General features: G+C 41.0%; 1 protein-coding gene across 7 annotated transcripts in view; it reads left to right on the top strand.

Moving 5' to 3' along the window:
- Window positions 1–23,937, top strand: part of cadm4 (cell adhesion molecule 4) — a 165,950-nt gene that overhangs the window by 109,330 nt on the left and 32,683 nt on the right. For 2 of the 7 annotated variants that reach the window (XM_026185324.2, XM_080308453.1), the window contains exon 2: window positions 21,628–21,774. In XM_026185324.2, the coding sequence (XP_026041109.1) occupies window positions 21,628–21,774 (147 nt within the window). Of the gene's footprint in view, window positions 1–12,141; window positions 12,389–12,417; window positions 14,450–21,627; window positions 21,775–23,937 lie in introns of those variants that run through there. The other 5 variants (XM_080308455.1, XM_026185325.2, XM_080308454.1 and 2 more) reach the window with 5 other exon arrangements.

Genomic DNA, 23,937 nt, shown 5'->3' with positions numbered 1-23,937 from the left:
AAAAATTTATAAACGCTTGAAAAAAAAAATTCTCGCTAAAGTTCAACATACAGCACTCTCTAGTTATTCAGATAGTCAAAATTATCTAAACAATTAAATATTTAATTTTCTCAATTTGTTTTCGCTAAAAAAACAGGGTTTATTTTTTGTAAAGAAGGTCTGGTGGCCCTAAAATGTAAAATGTTGAGTAAATTATGTGTTAATGTGTTGGTCTTAAGTAAAACTAAGGTGTAACACTGAATTGATTGACAATTTATACTTTTTACTTTAAAAAACAGTCAAATGAAGTGGGGACACTTTTGACCCCTGATGGCTCACATTGTATGCAAATCGGGAGGACATTATGAGGGAGAGCTGCTGCCAGAGCCATAGCAATCATAAAACTGTGCGTGTGTGTGAGCCTTAATGTGTGCTGGCTAGAAAGGACGCACATAGAATAAATATACAGACATGCTTTCAGTTATGAAGGGTCATTTGGCATAACTCTAAGGCTTCCATCTGTTATGCTTTCACACACAAACACACAGCTTAGAATGTATGTATTGTTGCGCAGGCCCCACATAGAGCCTTATTAGGCCTGTTTGTGACTGCTGCAGCTTAATTTAGTCCCCTGCTGGGGGTGTTATTCTCTTCATTTGAATTATCAACAGGTGTACTGGGGCCTTACAAATAAAACCCAGCCTGATAGTGGCGGTTCTACAAGTGTTGGTAATACTAGTCGGGCTCTAATTCTTGTTCTGCTGCTGTGGTTAGTCTTTAATAGCCTCAAATCCCCCAAGTCCCCTTGAGCTAGGTAACCAAGCATGATGTTGATCAAGCTGAATTAAAAGTGAAATCTTGAATTTTTTTAAACGAGGCGAGAGGTATATAAAATTTAGTCTGCTTAATTGCTGCGAGCTGCCGATTTAATGGATCCCTCTGCTGAGCCTTGGCAGATTTTCCCTCCACTTTGAGGAGTCCAGGAGTAAATGAAGGAAGTGCACATTTGTGTCCTGAATTCACTGTGCCCTGTATTCTGACAGGTGCTATCGTCTCACTGAAAGACCGTGAGCAGGTATTTGATTGCTGAAGACAAACAGCATCTCGCAGCCCTCTGCACAATAAATGAGGGAAAGAAAGAACTTAAGATGAACTGATATGTTTTCTTGTTCCACTCGGTGTAAGAAAGATAGAAGATGAGCTAGCTTTTGCTCTTCTTAGCCCCAGCTGCGAGTCACTAAGCATCGTCTGTGATTGACAGCCCTTATGAAAGAGAGGGTGAAGTGGAAATTTAACAGATTTCTTTCCATTAATTACCCTTTTTTAACTGAAACTGATAATAATCAGTCAGCAGTCCAGCTTGAAAACAATTAGCATATTGGAGAGGCTTTTTAAGTTTTGCAAGTGTGTGAGTATGTGTGTGGGTGTTACTATGGCCCTCTCTGCATATTAAAAGTATGATTAATAAACTTTAAATATGTCTACTTAATAGTTCTCGCACAGTGACGTTGATCTGTGTGTGGTGTGTGCAGATTTTTGCAGATGTATGTTCACTGCTCAGTTGGCTGCAAGACAGCATTAAAGCTTATTATGTAGGTAAAAACAGCAGTGGCGAGTGATAAATGAATAAACAGAGCCTGAGGGCAGTTAGAGCTGAAGGACGTGAAGAAGAGAGCAGAATAGAAGAATAGGGCGTGATGAATAAAAACAGTGGTGTGTCAGGGTCACTTGTGTGGAGGCAGTGATAGGTACTGTTGAACTTGCCAACTAGCTGTTTAACGCAGCGCAGATGCACGTGGGCAGTGTGTGAAGTGTTAGTGAGGGAGGGACAGAGAAGAGAAAAATGAATTTGATGCTTTTAGATATCTGATGTCAGCAAAAAAAGAAAAGAAAAAAACCCACCAAGAATGTCAGCCATATTTTCTCATCAAAAGAAAACAAAAACATGCTTGCTCACATATTAGCAAGCAAAAAAACACCCAAACCCATAAGGCCGTTCAAGTTTTATACTGGAGTCAGCTGTGACAGATAGACAGACAGTGGATGGGCAAATGGAAAAGAAGTTATAGTCTGTCGAAACATCATAAATTTCTGTTCCAATAAATCATACTTTATTTTTACATCAGTAATCATTACTATAATCCATTTACCAACCATTGGCTCTTAAAACACAATTAGTAGCCTTGTCATGTGTCACAATTAGAGAGATAGTAATTTGTCTGCATTGATCTTCATTTGTCTGACACAGTCATTTAACTGTGGGTAGTTTAATGTGGGAGGATGTAAAATCTTATACAAAAGCAATCCAAAGTGCTGTTCAAGGTAATAAAGAAGCAGAAAAAAAGTTATGAAATGCATATAAACAGGTTGAAATCTATTATGTCACTGTCACTCTAGGGAAAACAGCAGTTACAATGCCTTTGAAATCGCTGTTTCCAAGTGGTGACTACTCGCAGTGGGCTGCCATCTTCAAAGTGACTTTGGTGCATCAAGACGGCAATAAAACTGCATTAAGATGGAGTCAGTCTGCTATCAGTCTGCTATCAGTTTGTGATTGAATGGGTTCAAGTTGGCAATTAAATCTAATCTGTTTGTGATAATATAGCGATTAACTGTAATAAATTGGTGAAAATTACAATTCTGTTGCCATCTGCTGCCATCTACATAGTCAGAAGTTCACATTAACTACTCACATTCAGAGTCCAGCCCGAACCTCATAGATTTCAAACAGAAATTCAGAAATCTCTCCACAAATAGTGACATAGTTACTGCAGGGGCGCAATTTAACTGCAAAATGACAAAGGTGCTGGGAAAACTTGCTTTTACATACGAATATAACCAAAATACAGCCAGTTGGCAATGAGATGAGTTGAGTCCCCCTGTTGCAGAAGGATGGGTTGTGGATGAGTTACGTTTATTGGCGCAGACTAACTCAGACTGATTGCAATGTGTGGGCAATCTGTCTGTATTTATAAATTAGAATAAAACTTCTGCCAGTCTGTCTGAGTCGGACCTGTTTGGAGACTATTGATTCCCAGCAGGTGACCTGTGCAGTCACCTTGTAATCACCCAGAGGCTCAGAGTGTTGCACTTCTGGGGGCCCCAAAAGTTGAGGCTGCTAACTAGTTGCAATCATTTACTAATTGCAAAAGAATTCAGTGCAATGACTAGGCAGCCATCAATTTTCCCCATTCAGAAGGAGGTTGCCATCCTATTTTTGCTTGTGTGTGACTGAGTCATTAATCGTCATTTGGTGATTTTCATGAAAGAGTCAGTCAATTCAATTCAATTTTCTGCATTTAAACATACTTTTAGGCTCTCAAAAACATAAAAAGTCTTTATAAAACAACAGTATAAAACACCAGTTCTTAATTGTTTATAACACGTACACTATGTATAATAGATCAAACCAGATATTCTGATTTGCAGAAATCAAATCTCACAACATGACAAATGCTATTTTTCTAACTTTGAAAAGTGTGTGTGAAGAAAATTAGTATGAGGGAGAGAAATGTGAAGGAAAGGAAACTCTTAGAAGTGAAACCAGAAGGACTGCTGTCAGAGTCACCTTGTAGGAGCAGTAAGTGAGTGTCCCAGTGAGGGATGTTTGGTACAAGCCTGCTCAAAGAGGAGAGGAAAGGGGTTGGAGGAATACACTACAGAGTGATGAAGGAGGAGGAGTACTTGGGACAGAGCTCTGACAGATTGTCATTAAGAAGGACAGCTGGCTTTTTCCGTAGTGACTCTTATCATCTTTAATCCACACATCAGATACACACACATACAAACTCGCTCACATTCTAATTTTTCCTTTCTTCTTTCAGGTACCATGGTCTCATTTAATTTGAGATCATTGTTTCAAGACAAACTTCAGCAAATACAAGTGACAGCACAAAAGCAGTGTATGCTAATTTAATAACGCGCTCAGTCAAAATACACATAAAAAGGCAATTATTAAACTTCTTGGCAAATACGAAAGGAAAGACGTTTTTTTTATTCTACTGTGTTTTTTTATCAAGTTTTTGTTTACAAGCAAATTGGAAATTATGCACAATGTATTTAATTATAACAGCATCTGTGAAATCTTGCTGTATTTATTGGACTTCAAGAAACTCAGTTGTGAACTGCATAGCTAGCTTTAAAAGAAGGTTCAAAACAACATACAATAGATATAATGAACTGCAATCTGCCTGTTAGGCTGCTTGTTTGACTCCCATATTGTGACTTAAATCTCCTGTAATACAGACACTCAGGTTGACTTAACATGATACTCACCCATATTGTAAGCTGAAGGAGTTAATCTCTGTAATCATCCCTTCTCTCCTGAGCAACTGTGAAACAGTACACTCCTGGCTGAAGTTGTAGTCAGACAGAACTTCAATTTTGGAGGTAGCACAATTATACACTGGGACTGGATGAAATCCGAGTTCACACAGGGAACCCAGACAGAGGCAAACTGAAAAATTTTAAACTTAAAATCTGGAATATCAGCATGGCCCTGGAGGAGTGATGCTTGGACACAATTAAACATGCTGCAAGTACAAGCATGCACACACATCCACACCCCATCAAAGAAGCATAGAGGCATAAATTAACTAATTAAAAACAATTTTGCTGACAAATACAACGCCGAAAGTTCCTAAAACTGTGAATGATTCAGTGTATGTACTTGTATATATTATAACTTTAATGCAGGGAGATAAAACAGAGAAGAAGGAAAAACCAGGAAGAAGAGGAAACGTTACAGAAAGACAGAGAGAGGCTGGGAAAGAAGATGCAAAATCATGAAGGAGTGGAATGAAAATGCATGACGGGGAAAGAATGGAAAGAAGAAAGTGGGAGAGTGATAGGGAAGCACTAGAGCAAATCAAAGTAAAATTAAGTGCATTTACATATTTAGATGAGCGCTTCTAGTCAGCCTGTCTAATTATTTCATCTCCATTTTTCATTTGCACGCTGTTCGATCCAAAAGCAGCAGGCCGTGAGGAAAGTCTCTCTCTCGCTCTCCCATTCCCTTCACCATTACTTTTATCAAACTCACTCTCAGCCCTCTCTCCCTCTGACTCTCCACCCCTCGCGGCCGCCTTTCGTTATCCGGGTCATTAACATACGCTTTTTGTCCATTCACACTTGTTCTTCCTATCTCCCTCACGCCCCCTGCTCCCACTGTCTCTCACCATGTTTTATGCATACGAGGATACTGCCCCACATGTGTCCGAAAGTCTGTGTGTGTGTGCAAAGGTTCACTGCTAATGCCCCTTCTACTACCATGTTTTATGCATCGCGTTGTGCACCAACCCAATATTAAACCCTTCAAATGAACTATGTCAGGAGCAGCCAAGCCACGTTAACCTTCTATGACTGATTTTTCCCTCTGTTTTTATGCCTTCTTTTCACACTCCACAGTTCTGTCTTTCTCCTCCCTCACACACTCTGCTTTCTTTCCCCTCTGTTTTTGTTTTTGTATATCCTTTCCGACTGTATTACTCACCCTTGCTGCTATAAATGTCTTTCTCCGTCTACATCCACGCTCATCAGCGCAATCTATTAGTGTCTTGCATGTTTGCGTGCATGAGCATGTGTATCTTTGACTTGAAGTCTTGGTTTGATTTTGTGTTTGTGTGCACCTCTTAGGGAGCAATGATTGTATTTAGGCAGAATTGTGTGTGTGGCATCCAGGGTATGCATTTTCCTGCTACTGTTTGCATGCAGCACTGTGTGCTTCTTGCATCGTGAATATATGTGTTTGTGTGCATGTGCATCTGCGTACATGTGCATCTGCTGGCATAAAAGGTTGTTATGTGCTTTAGGTGTTAATTGGCTGCGGAGCTTCGTTAATATTCTCCTTGCGAGCCTGCTCGTCAGGAACAGAGCCGGCAAACTGATGAGTTTGTGATTTTCCTCCAGAGAGACGAAGAGAAAGAGGGAGAGAGAGCGAAAGGGGGAAAGAGTAAGAGTGACTCCAGTGCAAAGACCTGCTGTAAGGTCATAGTGAGAGAAGAGTCGAGCAAGAAAAGGATTGGAAAAACGTAACAGAGGAAGAGAGGGCAAGCAAGGCGGGAGCGAGAGACATACGAGTGAGGAGCGGGTGGAAAAAGCAACAGACACAACAGTAAGAGAGACAGAGAAAATGAAGGGATAGAAAGAGAAATGTGATAAAAAGCCACAAATGGTTCCACTGAGGCAGCGGGTGAAAGGAAAGATTATATCATGCAAGGGAGAAATTATCCCTTTGTTAGGCGTTAGTGAATTGGCGGAATGGGGGCAAAGCTGTTGGCAGGGCACTCCCCAGCGAGCTGGCCCATCGCTGCTCAATTCTAATCACATACACTATGCCACGACAGCACACAGCTAACCTGTACCAGACCCTGTTTACAGCTACACATTCACACTGAAATATACAAAGCCTCTGCAGAGTGAATAAAAATGAAACATCATAAGCTGCAGCCTTGACAGGCTGATATCAACATCAGTATCACATCATATGAACATACCTGCAAAGTAAAGGGCAAGATAGTGAGCTGGTGCATACACATGCAGTCACTGACAGCCATTTGTCACACATGTACATATCAGGGAACAAAGGAGGGTTCCAAATACATAACGCACAAATGTTAGCACATGCAGTGGGGACACAAAGAAAAGAGACTGACACATGCAATGCAGCAGAGAAAACAGTGAGCGGGGAGTTGTACCCTGTCACTGGGAGGTACAATGCCACATGGATAATGAGTGTTACTCCCAGCAGGTAGCAGCGTAGCATGTGACTCATAGCGACACTTGTTCAGAGAACAGCTCAGAGAGTACGTTTTAGAGTTGGCAGGTAACAATGTTTGCATTTATCTTACTCAATGAGAGATAACTGAGCTTAGCATTCTGTAGCGCCACAGTAGGGCTCCTATGGTCATGCATAAAATGTGCGTGTAATGACTTGTTAAACTTAAACTGTGTATCTTTTTACATGCATGACAATGGCATGGGTCTGGAGGAGATTTACAGAAAGTGCCAGGCTTGTATTAAAAAGATCCCAACCTTGCTGGTCAACATGCTTTACACTTTGCTCTACACCTTCTCTTTATCTGCGCAAATGAGAAACCCCGCAGCTACCTTGATTCCTCATGCTTTTTTTTGTGACTGCTAGTGTTACATATTTTATCTGCACTAACAAGGTCTATGGGGTCTTCTTACATGACCTGCATGATTCCAGGTTAACAACTTGCAAGTATGCAACTAAAGCTAATCTTTACTAAATGTCATTGGGTTTGCAGACATTACTTACAGGCACTGTAACTCTTGTCAAATACCAGGATGCTTTGGTACAATGCAATGCGGTCTTCTAAAATATACCATTTGGACTGATTATTGGTTTGCCAGCTATGTTTAATAGGAGAAGTAACTGAAGCTGAAAGTATGCTTACTGGCAGTCTTTCAAGTTGATGAAATCCAACTTTCTTTTACAGCTCAGTGTAAGAAAGTTTTTCTTATCCAAAGCACGGGACTTGGACACCAGTATTCACGATTTTTGCCAAATTCACTTCAGCAAACCTGCAAACTCTAACTATGCTGCACGCTTGCTAAACTGAATACTACTAACTGAATATTTTCAGGAATGAGAATAGATCTGAAGCAGGTTTGTATTCCTTTTCAACAAGGCCTTTACGCTGCCTTTACTCGTGTGCTTTTTGTGTCTAAAACAAACATAAAATAGTTTTTAAATAGCATTTTGTTATGTAAAAATGAATAGGGCATAAGGAGAAGGAACAGAGTGATACTGGACATTTTTATACCTACAGTATAGGTCTGAATGATGCCATATAAATATTTTGCATTTGCAATTTAGCTTTGTTCAAAATGTGCATTTTCTTTACTTCTTTTTATAAATTGACTTAATTATTGCAACATAATTTTCCATGTAGGCTATGTAACTTTGCAAAATGTGAAAAGTACTTGAAAGAACTATACTGTTTGTACTGAGACATTTGATGACTCTGGGGATGTTAAGATGTTCAACTTGATCCTGTGCTTGAATTGGAAGAGCAAATTCATTCACTTCTTCACACATTTTTTATTATTATTATTGTATAGACACCCCTTGAGAAGTGAGTCGTAACAGAAGTGAGTTTTTAGCATTTGTGTGAGTGCTTGATGTGAGAGGTGTTTTCTAGCTTTTGTCCAAATCATTTAAGAGTATCCCAATGTGCCACATCATTTGTTTCACAGAGTCATCTTGGAATGCTTCCTTGAAAAATGTTCGAAAAAGAATTGTCACTTAAAAAAACACATTGACAAACTATTCAAGTCAACAAACACAGGACTGTGGAAAAGCAGAAGAGGAAAATCAAGACATCGTTTTTGTCTGTGTCGCTAGGTATTTAGCATTTCTTGTGGTGTTTTTGGTATACAAAAAGTGCTCACAGGAATTCACAAAAATATTTGGTACGTGCTTAAGAAAACACTCTACTTGTTGTGGTAACAAAATCACACCAGCAGCTGTATTATTGACCAGTAGTTCCACATGCTGATGGTGATTGGACAGTCCTTGGGATACAAGTGCAACTTGAAGCTTGGAAAGATGCATTTTTTCAGCGATCATGATAAAGCAAAGCTTCACAATATGAATTAAAATGCAAGATTCCCCAGAGTTTTTTGTGGAGATAAATTGCAGTGAATTAACCAAAGACTGCATATTTCTAATAAAACATTCAGCTGGCTTGTTCCACTACAATAGCACCGGGCCATCAACACAATTCTTTATCTTCGTTTCTTGCAGTGTGACACTTGAGAGTGTTGTGGCTTAAAATTTGCCATGGTGGAAAAAAAGTATGCTAAAATTGCCAATTTTATGCGCGGTTGATGCATTGTAAATGCTTAATGGGACTAGAAATAACAATAGGATGTCTATATATGTCTACCTCAGCCCTGTTATGTCTTTCCCTCAACTCATAAAATCAGTGAAAAGAAACTGCCAGTACTGTTATCGACCATAAAGTGAGTTTAATCTCAGGGTTAACTATACATATACAAAGCAGAAAGCTATGACAAAGCAGTGTTTTATTTATTTACTCGGAATAGACAAATGTGTCAAGTAGGAAGTATCTGAATAGGCTACTTCCTCTATAAATGTGCTCAGAAACATCAGTGAAATTGTCTCCGAAGGAATACTGCCTCTATAAATGCTTTTAAAAGTAGAGAGGTTTACCATTTTAGGTAGAAAATATCAACTAAAATGCGCAGTCTTTACACATAACCTATTTCCATGCAAACTACGTCATTTCAGACAGCCAGTGATTCAAGCCCCAGTATCGGTTTTGCATTCTTATGAGCCTGTCGTGTTGTGAGCAGCATTGACTTTTATTTATTCGCCAGCCCCCAATGTCAACAAACAGTGAAAATAAAGAAAATCAAAACTTTCTAATCCTAAATTGTGTAAAGAAAGGCTGTTGGTGTCATTCGAAAGCCACCCCAATGATCGGGCCATATTGATCCCTTTGCCCAGGAGTGTGAGGTGAGCTGGAAGTAACCTGAGCTGTGCCTCCAGAAAATGCAGTCACTGATAGTGTCAAATAGATTGAGGAGCTGTGACTTTTCTAATTAGAGTTCAGAGCAAACCCAGCTGGATTAGCTAGTGCATGGCTCTAGGGTAGCTATTAACACCAAGTCAACCAAACAAGAAATCAGAAAGATGAGAGGAGAAAGAGAGCAGAGGGCCAGGGAGAGGCTGATTGAGCTTGTCAGGCCCGATATGAATGTACTCAGAGCTCGGTCAAAATAGTTTTTTTTCCCTTTTTTTTTTTTTAAAAAAAACAGATACATGACCTGCAATTTAGAATTTCTGATGTTCTCCTTGTAAATTCCTATTCATTTTGTAGTATCTCAAACAGCAGCTGCAAATAGATTTTTTTTATTTCTTTTTCATTTTTTTGCGTACACTGAATAAAACCCAGAGGATATTACTCAATCAGGACAGTTCAGATAACATTTGGTTTTTGTGACTTTCTCGTAGTGTAGGGCTTTGTAGCAGCTCATAAAACAAAATCTATAAAGCAAGAAAACTCACACGTTTCTGAATATGCAAATTTAACGTACAAATTCACGTGCCTGTGTTGTTGCCACACTAACAGCCTACTTGAATCTTAATTTGACTTATTTTACCTTTCAGGAATACACCCCCTCCTCCTCCTCCTCACTTTGACAGTTAATAAACCTACAAATTTCATGCTTACATAGACACATATACATATGCTCCACCTCTACGAAGACATCACCACCTCGTGCTTAGGCGCACACATACACTCATATGTTCCAAACCCACTCGCCTCAACCTCAAGGGAGACATAAGAAATAAATTCGACACTTCCGCTTACCCAAGAAGCGCCTTAAGGACAAAGAGAAATTTAATCTCGGATAAGCCTCCCGATAGAATCTCTGCATTAGCCCTCTGCTGCTGGTTCACAGCTATCCCATCAACCCTTACCTCCCACACCTTGGCACAATTCCCCTGCATCCCTCCTCCTCAACACTGATTTTTTTTTATTTCCTCTCCTTCTCTCCCTCCCTTTTCTCACCACTTCTTTTCACTCACCTGCTTCCTGCTTTGTCATTAAATTCAGTTTTCTTCACCTCACTGCTAATCTTTCCTCTTTTAAAGTCCCTCTTGTCTCCTCATGACTTGTCCATCTCATGCCTTCACAGTCTCTTCCCATTCTTCCGGTGAGGCTGCATCTGTTCCCAGGTGTGGTACATACTGTATATATCTATATTTCTGTTCCTCTCCCTTGTCGGAGAGCTTTAATACCATTGGTATTAAATGCTGGCACGACCTCCTCGGCATACTTAAGCAGGCAGTTGTAAGGCTGTTTGAGTGCTTAATATTTTCAGCACGCTGCTGACTTAAGCCCCTTAAGTGCTTTGGCAACACTTATTCCACGGTGGCACCAATGAAGCCCATTAAAAATTTGATTTGGATGAGAGAGAGGGGGAAAAAGGGAAAAAAAAAAGAGGAAGGGGGATAGGGGACACAATTTGCCATTACTTCCATTCCTTCCGCACACACTGCGACAAAAACAAATACACCCATCAGGGGGTTGCCCACACAGGGACTTTGCAGACAAACAAATACGCACATACTCACCAGTTGTGGGTATGATTTGCAATGTGTTCTTTTTGTCTGTAATTATGTCCTTAGTTAATCTATAAAGTACATTGCCATGACCCTATTTTGATAAAAGCTCTTGATAAATAAATTTGACTTTATTTGACTTGATGATAGGGAACAGCGTGTTTCAAATTAAATGCATTAAGATGTTTGTAAATACAGCTTGTGGCACATTAGGACCGATAGTTTATGATTAGTTGATTAAGAACAAGTAGAGGTGCTATTATAAAAGCAAAGCTGTGTTGCTTTTCGCTTTTTACAGGACAATGAATGTCAAAGACGCAGAGTCTGCTGCAGTTAGCTTCCACTATTGGCTTTGTATTGCAGGTTTTATTGCCAATAGCAGTAATGATAGTACATGAGCTTGAACAAAGGAATTTCATTATACACAATGTGGTGAAACAAAATTTACTGTCAGGTTGGTCTAGCTGTTAGCAATGATTTCTGTTTCATCAGTATAAAAATATGGAGCCGATACTTTTTGATGGGCCAAACTCGCATCAGCGTAACTCATATATACTCATAGTCATGTTCATTTTTCCTTTCTCCGCATCCAGTTTGAATTACAAAGACAAAAAACACGTACCCACTTCTTGTCAGCAGACAGCCATGTGCATCGCTGCAGCCATAAAAAACGCCCATTTAACATAAAGAGGCACTATGATGCCTCTGTTCGTGGCTGCATGGATAAATTAATGGCTAGTAGATAGTGAAAGGGCTAAACAGTCAACCAAATGTACACTCTTCTTCAGTCAACACAGAACAGTCAAGCACAGTTCACACACGCACACACACTGCCACTGTTTGTTGACCTGAAAGGCATCCATTGTCACTGCTTCCATCCACACACAGACATCTCTAACCTTCACAAAATAGTATGCCAAATATGCAGACACTGATCCCACACTGACACACGCACACAGAGTCTAAGCAAGGAGAGGGAGGCCAGGCTTATATAAGCAAGTGAACGACAGAAAACAGACAGATGGATTTGATCAGCAGTGATAGCACGCTGGGATTATGACAGTTTTCATAGATCAACAGGAAAGAAGCAAAACGAGGACAAGTTGTGGGAACTAACTAGCTTCTGCGGACCAGAGGATTAAAAGAAGAGGACAGAGAACGGGCGCTAGAATGGATAAACTAAGCACGATTTGAGATCAGTTTTAACAAGTGGATAGACTTTGTTTCCATCTGAGTGCTGCAAGGCCTTAGACCTGCCAGACCCGAGCTGCTGGTGTACACCAACACAGAGTAATTTTCTCAGCATCAGCCAGTTGACCAATGAAGTCAGCGCTGTAGGGAAGATTGGCGATGATCCGCTTTCAGCTTTGCCAGGAGTGTCAGAGCAATCGCCGTTAGAGCTCATTGTGTTTGCAGTAGCACAGAGAGTGAGAGAGAAAGCAGACAGTGTGTAGTAATCTAAGGATGACACCCGCACTTTATTCCATCAGATAGTGCTCAGTGAGGTGTGCGGTGCAGCTCGCTGCGCTTTGTCTCTACACTACAAACACACACACATTAAGCACTCACAACTACACACACACAAACACACCAGAGCCACACACTTACACAGACCAACAAGGCATCAGGTCCTGACAATCAGCGAAACTGTGTCTGGACCTTGAACACAGCAGGGTTTGAGATCAGTGTGTTTGAGCGAGAGTGTAACTGGAGTGCACCCAGGCGCCGACTGCAGCCAGTGGAACACGTTAGAAAGGAAGCGTTAGGAACGCCGATGCTGCATGATTAAACTGTCCGATAACCTGTGATTATTCAGAGAAGTCTAAAATTACCGTGTAAAATCTCTGTCCATTTGCGCTGCAGTGTGTACATGATAGCTCATCTGCAAAGTTCTAGCATCCAAGCGAATAATGGTAGAATTCTTGTGAGGATCACGTGCAAGTCTCCGGGGTAATATAGCATACCAAAATATGTAGCATCTGAATGTAAAGCATCTTACAACAGTTTTGTTTAGTGCTTTGCAAGTTCGTTCTTCTACACAGGGCAAGCACTTTCACTCTGTCTTTTCAGCGCTGCACTCGAGCTCAATGGATTTTATTTAACCTTGGCTATCTCTAGATGAGTTGCAGTAAGATAGTGTCTCAGTCTCTCAAGAGGTCTGGATGGTTTGGTATTAGCTCTAAGGAACATTGACTTCTCTGCCTACTGATTTGTTGGGTGAGAAGTGCTGAAAACCTTGTCTAACTCATTAAAATACAATCTGTTTGAGGATGAACGTTGTTGCCCTAGATTCTTCTGTCCTTAAGGGCATAGCAATGGAGATGGTTCTATTTTGAAAGTTGTAATATTGTCAACACCAGCAGAGAAAATCAGACCTGCTTTGGATGTCAGTTTCTTGTGCTTTATTTGACTGAAATATTGTAATACTGATGGTTTATTTCCCTTAAATAAGTGTGGTTTGACCCAATGGAGACAGGTTGCCTATTTGTTGTTGTGGTTAACTGTGTGGCTCATTATTGCTCAGACCCTGCTATAAGCTCCAAGTGTGACGCTGTAGTATACAGCTGAAGAATTAATTAACCTGTACCTCATTCAGTTAATTGCATAGCTGCCATTACTGAATACTCTTGTTAGTATACGGTCTGTTTGGCATTGTTTTTCTCAGTTTATTGATTTTGAGAATCTCAGACTTTGGTCTCAGGAGACTTAAAGCGCTACAATAAAAAATTACATTTTCTTTAAATTGAACTGAGCCTCTGTAGGACTTTGCAGTGGCAAATCTCCTGCATTACATGGAATTAAAACAATGCATATTCTAAATTCTGTCTAAGGAACACAAGGAGCTATAGTCAACAAATGAACTTTGTTGCTGTAAGCTTTTCTCTGTGTGCATTGTGATATAGTGTCTAAATCGCTTGCTCTATAATTGCTCTGAGCTCTGGCAAAACATTTGTGTGTTGCGTGCAAACGCTTGCTAGAAGTCAGTCTTGTGTGGCTTTGTTGCTAAGGTAGTTTCTTTGCATGTGCTTGGATGCTGTATAGCAGTTTGTCCTCATACAACAACAGTTAGCATGTGCATTTGTTGGCATTGTTTTTGAGAACAAATCCAATTGCATATATGTGTGTGTGTGGACTGGTTTGTCAGTAGCAGTGCAGGCAGGGTCACAAAGGAGCCATTGATCAAACAGTCACAGCCACACACACACACACACACGCGCGCATTTATACATACAAACACAAGTTCTCAATACACAATGAGGCCTGTCCGAAGCTCTGTCCTCTGCCGCCTCCTTCCTGCTCCTTACTCTCTTGCTCTGCGCAGCCTAGTTCTGGTCCTGCTCTGCATCACTCGTAAGTCCTGCACTTATTCACATGAACTCACACCCACATACTGGTTAAATGAAATGCGCACAGTTGTTTCTACTGCTACTCACTAAGCAAGTCAAGGAAGCAAGCATTTCATTTTCACTTGTAAACACTCTTAGTATAGACAGTATACATCAGCGTAATTTACATTTTAACTCCCTGCAGATATTCATCCAAATGTTGTATAAAAAGAATAAGTCATAAGTATTTGGTGTCCAAATGTGCAAAAAACTAAAAATTCCAAGATTTGACCAAGGGACAGTAACACACAATGAAATCATTTTTCAGTGTACTGGTAATTATACTGATCAGATGCAACATTGCAGCTATATTGTGTACGACCCCATTGTGCTTCCAGAACAACTCTGACCCACTGGGACATGGAGAAGGTGTCGTGTAGGTGTTAGCATTGGATCCTTTGGGTCTTGTGGGTCGGGGTTTCTCAGTACTTTTGATTATGTTGCTGCTCAGCCTAATTTAAGTTTGGTAATTGCATCTAAGGTTAAAGAGAGACAAAATGAAGACAAGCATGTATCCCCATGAGATGAAGAGACTAGGGAATAACTTGAGGACTTAAGGAAAGCAAATGAAACATAGAGAAAGCAAGAGTGTGGTTCAAGAACCTAATGTGAGAACGTTAGACCCACAGAGTATGAGAGAATGGTGCAAGAGTGAAGTGCAAGAGACAAATATTGAGAGAGAGCCAGACTGACACAAGGAAAACACGATTTGGCCAGACAGACACTTGTACTGTATGTGAGGGAGGCAGGGAGCCGCAGAGGCAGAAAAAGTGAAATGGAAAGACAGAGATGGAGAACAGTGCACTCTGTGTGTGTATGGAAGAAAGACAGAGATGGAGCGGATGGTACAGAGATGAAACAAGACACTAAAAGACCTCAAAAAGAGTTGCATGAGATTGAGATTTGAAGCCAAGAGATGATTGATTGAACACAAACCAGAGCAGTAGATGAAGTGGAGTGAGATCAGCAGTAGAGTTGCTGCTGTGCTATTAATACCTCCTGTCATTATTATTATGAATTTAAAGCAGAGGAGATGTTGTTTCCCTGCTACTCACTAGTAAACAATATCCTTTTCCCTTCATTTAAAAATTCTATTACTTTTGAAGTGACATTAATAGTGATGGTACTATGATGGAATGTAGAGGGGGTCTTGGGTTGGGGTAACAAGTGGGGAATAATCTATATGGAGAAGGAGTTTTTGTGTTGGCAGTCAGCTTTTGGCAGTCGGGGTTTAAATTTCAAGCCAGCAAAGCAGTTTCGAGTTGTGCCTTCAATGAGCATTCACATACACTCTCTCGCATGCGCCATTTCAAAGGAGTACGCACACATGATTTTAAATACATGCACATATCAGTGCATTCTATTTCCCACACATACACATCCATGAGTTTCACACATATGATATTCCCAATATACACACACCAAAGGAAAATTTTGAAGGGGTGTTAAAACCAGTGCTTTTGGCTGTGTTGAATCTCCAGTGTAGTTGCCGTGGTTGTAACAGCCTTGTAAATTTCCTTTAAGCTGCTGTTGGGGTATGTGTGGTGGCCATTGTTGCAGGGTTGTTGGGACTGTGACAGACTCAGGCCGTAAAACGCTGCAGAGTAGATGGAGCTAACCAGCTTTGGCTGTCAGAAAATGTGGGGAAAAGGAGGGGAAAGAAAAGAGAGAAAGAGATGGTAATTTGTGAAGCATAAGAGGAGGTGAATAAGGGAGCAAAAAGAGTAATGGGATGGGTGGACAAGGGGAGCAGAGAGGGCTCAGACAGATACAATTCAGTGGGGGAGGAATGAAGAAGGTATGGGACAAGGCAGGGATGAGGTGATTGAAATACGCTAAAGGGCTAGAGAGACCTAAAGATGCAAAGGTCAAAATGAGAAATGTGTTGAAAGGAGGAGAGGAGGTGTGAGGAAAAAAAGGGGGATGAGAGCAGTAAAATAATAAGATTTCAGTGCAATGGAGGATGGAGGCAGTGTGACTAGGGAGCAAAATCAGAATGCTAAAAACGGGATTTGAAATATGTAAATAAATGAAAGTAAATGTTTCTAATGAGAGGTCAAGAGTGAAAAGAGACAATTTTATGCTGATTTGCTGATTAGCAGTGCAGTTCTAATAGCACAACATTGGTTGATGGATGAAATGAGGTCTAAAGTTTCTGCTGGAGAGAGAGAAAGAGAGAGAGATTAAGAAAAACACAGAGAAAAAAGAGGGTAGGATAGAGGGACAGGGCTGAGCTATATGACAAGTAATTAAGAGAAGAGAAAGTAGAGAAGATGAAAGAGGGGAAACTGAAACATTCGGTCTCTTGCTCCACTTATTTTTGTTTTGCCCTCTTGTCCCATTCATTCCTCTCACTTTTTTCTGTCTTCCCCTTGCTCCTTCTCTTCCCCTCTCCCCGCACACTATAAAAACAGCATGATTATGCTGCAGACTTGAGCTGCAGAACAAATCACATTTAGGGAAGGAGAGTGTGGAGATGGAACCAGCAGAGAGGCAGGAAAAGATTCCCACTGAGTCACAAAAAGAGAAAGAATGAGAGAGATTGCAAGGGGAATGAAAGCATATTGGAGTTCAGAATGAAACTATTGCAAAGCCAGGAAAAAAACTACATGAAGAAAGAAAAAGAGAGAGGGAGAAAGAGTTTAGAGACCAGAGATAACAGGGAAGATTTAAAGAGAAAAAAGTTGCAAAAATTCTCCTGAGGCCCAGGAGAGAAGCGGAAAGGGGACCTTTAGGACAGCATTAATGAAGAAGATGCATGATGAACGATGCAATAAAAGATAAGGGAGATGAGAAGGAGAAAGAAGATGGGCCGAAAGGAGAAGGAACGCTGAATGACGAAGAATCAGGGATTAGATAAGGCAAAAGGTGGGGAGGAGATGGATGGAGAGACTCTGGGTTTAAATAAAAAGAGGAAAGAGGGAGATGTGAGAATGAGATTAGACAAGAAGACAGCGGGAGGAGAGAATTATGAGCTGTGGATGAAGTAAAAAATCGGGGACAGGGTAGTACACTCAAAAACTGAGAAGAAAGTGTGAGCTTAGGAGGGGAAAAGAGGACTTCAGAAAGGGACTGAACAAAGGTAATGAGAGAGACGACAGCGAGATTTGTAAAGGATTATGTATTATTTATGTACAGGGAGAATTTTTTTTCTTGGAACTGGATTTGATTGGCAGAGTTCTGCCTCCCTGTGAGATAAAGCGATAATTTTAGACAGGGAAGAGAAAGAGGGGAGAGGGAACGGGAGAGAGTTGCGGGTCTGCAGTGGGAGGTTTGGAGTGGAAGAACGTCAAAGTCAGCTTTTTCATAGAGTCGGAACGCTGCAAAACTCTGTGATTAACCTAGAGCAAGTGTTCGTACACACATGCTCATAAATATACACTCACGCATATAAACACTGCACACTTCATTTGCATACATACCGTAGAAACCGACTTGCCTCGCAGACTCACGGGATAACGCAAGATAAAAATATGTACATCCAGATGGGAAGTGATGGAGAAGTTGCCAAAGGACGAGCCCTTATGAGTGGAAACTATGAGCTGCTGTTATTGTTTTAATTAAAGCAGTAACAACATCAGGGGTTATGCATTGTAGTCTACAGCACCAGTTCCCTTGTAAATCCGTGACCAGCATGCAAAGAAAACACAAGCTCTTGGCCCTCGTCCAGTTGAAAGATAATGACAGATAATGAATAGGGAGACAGTGACTGCACTTCTTCAAGGATACATGAGGGCTTGTTTGGGGCAAATGGAGACAGTTCATCTCTTATGTGGCTTGTCTTTCTGTTCAATCTTCACCTTTCTCCACCTTCAAAGACATGGAGAGAGTGAGTTAAGGGGAGAGTGATACCAAGTGAGAGAGACGCAGCAAGGCCGTAATTCAGCCTGCTAACCCTGCACCAGTGAGACAGTTTCTAGAATTTACCGTGACCAAGGGTGAGCCAGCAGTCCACCTGGCTGCCTCCCAAATCCCCTTCTTTTAGCTCTCTACACCTCCTTTCATCCCCTCACTCTGTCCCACTACCCACCGGCTCCCTTGGCTAATAACTCACCCTATTGTGGGACCATTAGGACGGGTCCCTTGTCTTATGAATTTGCCTGCCTATTATTTATTTATTTGTTTATGTATTTTGAAATGATGGCCCTTCTTGGATGTCTCCTGCCATAGTAAATAAGGGCTTCTATTTTCTTTTCCAGGGCTGTGACAGCGGGGGCAGTGGCATGGGAAATGATAGGAATTTCACTGCTATAAAATACTGCCCCCGCTTGGTTGGAGAGAGAAGTGATTGTTTTTGCTCCCCATCCAGTTTTATTTATCCACTGCCATAACCGTCAGTGCACTACCATGATATCGATTGCACTCGCCATTCTCTCTTAATACGAGTCGACGCTTGTGGAGTATTTTATTATGGGCACAGATTTTAATGGGGCCGAGATTAATACCTCTGTCACAGAGGTTGATTCCCTCCCCCTCCTTCTCATTCCCTCTGTGGATTGTACCATGCTGGTGATCAGAGGCACAGGCTCATGGCCTTGATGTGAATGGCAGCCTATAAAACCTACAGTCAAACTAAAGTGCTGTACCCAGCTGCGTTACGAGCGGGAGTTGAAGAATATGCGTCATCTCTCGCATATTTCGTCCAGCCCCCACCAGCTGCATTATTATACCCGAACCATCACTTCCTAACTCCCTGCTATCATTTCCTGGTTAGAGCCCTCATTCCCCGCCATCTCTATATCCCTCTGCTCTTTCGTTCTCTTTGCTGAGATTGATCATACACCAGCATGCAGCAGGTGTTTCTGGGTGGCATCTCTCAGAAAGCAACTGCGGATGTCAGTCATCACTGATGCATAAGCCACTAATGAGTTTTAATTTTTATTTTTCTTTCCCGCTTTTCTTTGTGCTTTACCGCCATCCCACCACAGCTAATTTTCTTTGAAGAGGTGACAGCTGTCAGGAGAAGTGGGTGTACAAATGGACAGCTAATTAGTTTCTCTGGCCTCAGCCCAGAAGCAAACTTTTGACCACTTTCTGTCTTGCTCTTAAGGGCACGCTTTCTGTTGGTTCCGATGGGTCACTAGTCACGCGCAGACCCGGCACTGTTTTTGTCAGGATGCGCAGCAGCGCTTTTGCAATTACATCTGTTTAAGACAATGGTGGCCAAGCCCAGTTTCTATGGTGATGAGTAATAACAGCCATTAGAAAAATAATTGGGATGGCAGTGGCAGGCCCTGATGGCCCCCGATATGAATCACAATATTGATGCAGAGAATGAGAGCAATAATGACTACAATTAGTGGTAATTGTCAAGATTTTTTTCTCCATTCCATAAAGTATTAGAGTCTCCTTTGTCTTTATTCCCCCTTGGTTTCTTTCTGACTTCAGTTCAATATCCATTGTGTCTCTGTGTTTCCCCTGACGTGATGAATGTGTAGGCTTTGAGTATTTCATTAAAAAAGATTATAATCAAAGGGGGATTAGATTTGGATGAAGTTCCAGGGATCAGATGATGTCAAAGTAGCTTAATTGCAATATGTTAACACCTGCATATGCACAGCCAGTGCACACACAGACATGCATGCAAAACGTGCTCAGGACACACACTCTGTTGCAGATATAGACATTTATTTTGGCCCAAAGCAGTCAAGTCAGCAACTCCTACTACAGCAGCTGCCGTCTGTTTGTCTCACAACATTTCTTGCTTTCTGAAGGTGTTTTACAACGCTCAGAGACACTGCTAGACACAGCGGTGAAATATATATAACATTGCCGTCTTTATCAGTTCTTCTCATTGCCTGCTTCATCACTGTGTTTCAATATTGGTGTCGTTCTTCCTCTAAATCCTCCCCGCAGCCAACACATTGCCAGGGAGAGAGGGAATGCAAATGGAGATGCAAATTGGTAAATACTAGTTTTGGAGGCCCAGCAAGCTGGTACTCTCTTCAAGGCAATCACATTCCACTCCTGGCTGGAACCATATGACTAATTGCTCCGCAAATCATTTGAATTCAAACGACGGCTCTCAGTGTCCATTGTGCTCAGCGGGAGGTGTGACTCAGCCGAGTCGTGTCAACAGCCTGACCCACAAACATGGAGGGTGCAACAATCAGAGCATAATCAACCTCCTCATTACTGACTCTTGAGCTGTCAGCAACATCAAAGAGGCTCCCTGCTATTTCTCAGCCCCCTTGTCTAAAAATATTGAGTTGGAGGAGCCAGACAAGTTTGTTTGAAAGACTATGTAAGACAGTTTTTGGGACTGTGAAAGTCACTTTCCGTGCACACGTGCTTGTGTGTCTGTGCTCATTTGTTATTGCGTACTTTTCCAACCACGTGTACATGAAAGTGTCCCTATGAGAACCATTTCATTTGGATAATGGAGTGTAATCAGTGGGTTTAGAATGCACCTGGTAGAGAAATGGCATTAAGAATGTGTGAAGTCCAATTAAAGCTCCCATCCTGGTTTCATAGCTCGGCACTTTGGCCAATTACAGACTTGTACAATAATGCTGCTGCAACTTAAACTGTTCATATACACACAAGTAGTGACAGGGCAGCAGTGTGGTCATCTGTTTGAATGAATTTAAGTTGTGTGCACATGTGTTTGGCTGTATGCCACCAGGTTTGTGCTTATGCATGGCCATTCAAGCATGTATCTAAAGCCCAAGAGACAAACAGCCACTTAAAGATGTAAGCGTTATCTGTTCAAATGTGTTTGTTGATGCATTCTGTTAGACTAGCCCAAAGCAATGTGGATGTTGTATGTGTGTTTGTGCATGTAAAGAAACGAATAGCAGTAATTATAATCATCCATCTTATTATCGTATGAATGCAGTGCTCGAGAACCTTCTTTTACCTGTTGAGTCCTTCGGTGGCTTCTCTTTTGCTCTCAATCGCTTTATCACTTTATCTCTTTCTCTTTTTTCCCTCCTCTTCAACATTTATTTCATTATTGTGTCTGTGTGATGAATAGCAAGCAAATGAATCATCCTTTAAGTACTATATTTTAAAAGATTCAACCTCAAGAGAATTGAACAACTCTCTATTCCCTCAATCTGTTTTCTTTTCTTTTCCCCTTCTTTCTTCTGGATTGTCCAACCTCTGTATCACTATGTTTACGTCTCTCTTTCTCTCCCTCAGCCCATTGTCAGGCAGTGCAAGCAGAGAATGTAACAGTCTTGGAGGGGGGTACGGCTCAGATCTCCTGCCGCCTGCAGAACTACGATGGATCAATCGTGGTCATCCAGAATCCCCGCCGCCAGACTCTCTTCTTCAACGGCACGCGAGGTGTGTATCTGCGTGCACGCTGGTCTCTGCAGACAAACCTAATTTATCCTTGTCTATGTATTTGCCTTTGGTGACATTTAAAGCGAGCCTTTTAGACACATTAGCAGTGACTCACCAACACTTTCATTTTACATTTTTCTTCTCGCAAATGTCCTCATTTTCCCTTTGAAGTGATTTCACATTAGAAAGTCAGCTAACCACCACGTGAAATTAGGAGATGGGTTTACTGTGTGCCCTAACAGTGTGACTACTTATCTGTTTTAAAAGCACAGTTCGAAGCTTTCTGCATAATCTGCTGTTAACCCCAGTGATGAGATCAGAACTTATTAAAGTCCTCATTAGAGCATGGCCTTGACAATCACATGTTTTTTTAAATACAGCTTTATGGCAAATTATCATTGTAACCAATATTTTAATGAAAGCAGAATTCACTGAGGGCCTCGGGGCAGGCAAACTCTACCTGTTTTTTTTTCTTACTAATTAAGGGCAGAAGTTGCTACCTTAGCCAGATTTGCAGCAGAAATGCTGCTAGGAAACCTCTGAGCAAAAGAACAGCGATCAAGGATATTAAACATTGCTTTGAATTTTGTGTGTAGCAGCTTAATTGAACCAAAAAATGTGTTATTTATGCACTACATAATCTATGTGATAAGACATTAGTTTGGGCTTAAGGCTACAGTTTCATACTGTGGCTTGTAAATGTTCACAGTAAAGGGGAGGATGGTGTATGTGTTTAGTTCAGGCATATAAGACACCAGTAGCCTGGTCTCCTCCGAGCTGAGCCCCTTTCCTTCAAGTCAAACGCGAACAAGTTCTCAAGGAGAAAAAAAACAAGCACAAAAAACATAGACACTGATCAGTAAAGAGGAAAATATCTGTTTAACTCCCTTATTTAGTGAGCTGGATTTAATATTAAAACCAAACAAACTTTGAAAACAAAATCCTATTAACCAGCTAATCAGCTAGCTGCTGCAATCTCTCTGTAACGAAGGGCCAGCACAATTGTGTTCACAGTTGCTTGGTTTTGAGCATACATGATATTATTATGCACAGGAGTCTCCACACTGCCACCACCGCCGCCCCCGCCAAAATCACATCAAAAGCACAGTCTGCAACAAGCGTAAAAATCATCTCTATCTGTTTGGAAGAGCAGCCAACTAGAAAACCCCAAATCCCCCAGCAAAATCACTTGCTCATCTTTCATCCAAGGAGCTTTCTATTGTGAAAACTTCTCAACAGTGTCTACTTTATTGAAGATCTACATACCAAGATCCAATTCTTTCCTTCAAGTGGCAGAACACTCGTCTCTATAGTGCCTAGCTACTCCAAGAAATATGTTTTGATTACTTGTTATTTGGAAAAGGATTTTTTCGCTGCTGTAATTGCGTGACAGGTGATAAGACAGATAATCTGTTTGCTGAGCTAACTTCATTCAAGCTGCTCTTGATGACTGTTTCTGAGCGCCTGAGTATCGTACACATTAGCATTTTAATTCCAATCTGCAACTCTTGCTAAGTCAATAATTCTGAATTCTTATCTGAGCATCTTAAAATTTGACTTTTACAAAACATTGTGTTTGTGCATTAGACAGTCTAAGGTCCTAATAGTTATTTTAATGCCACTGGCAGTTTCACGCAGCTTTAAAGGTTTAATAGTTTGTTTTTCAGTGTGCAGTAAGTAGGTAGAAATTGTAAAATGCTAAAAGGAGCTTAATGTCAAAATAATGAACGGCCAATAGATCAAGAGCTGATTTTCTTGGTGAGGTGGTACAAGGTGCAATGCTCAGACTTTTTAAAACCCTTTGCTTTTGACCACAGTAAAAAGGAGACTCTTATACCTCAAAGTTGTAATTGCAGTCATCTAGTGTGATATTTATATATGTGAAAATTTGCACTTGAACACATTTTCAACTTTCTAATCATTAAAACCTGCAGTTCTTGTAATTACATTGATCCGACAATCAACACTCCCACACTCCCCACAGGAACAGTCTGCAAAATAGCAGTCAATGAAAGTTTTCTGAACAGAATGCAAAGATGAGAGAAAAATCAGTAAAAACAAAAATCAGTTGCAGGCGTAGTTTCACTGTTCACAGGTGCAGCACTCCAGTGCTTTTGTTCCATACACTTAGCCTTCACTTGTTAGTCACCTCGATCACGGAGC

The sequence above is a fragment of the Astatotilapia calliptera genome, chromosome 11 (assembly GCF_964374335.1).
Source record: "Astatotilapia calliptera chromosome 11, fAstCal68.1, whole genome shotgun sequence".
Taxonomy (NCBI): Eukaryota; Metazoa; Chordata; class Actinopteri; order Cichliformes; family Cichlidae; genus Astatotilapia; species Astatotilapia calliptera.
Note: the sequence above shows the minus strand (reverse complement) of the source record. Positions and strands in the feature narration are given on the sequence as shown.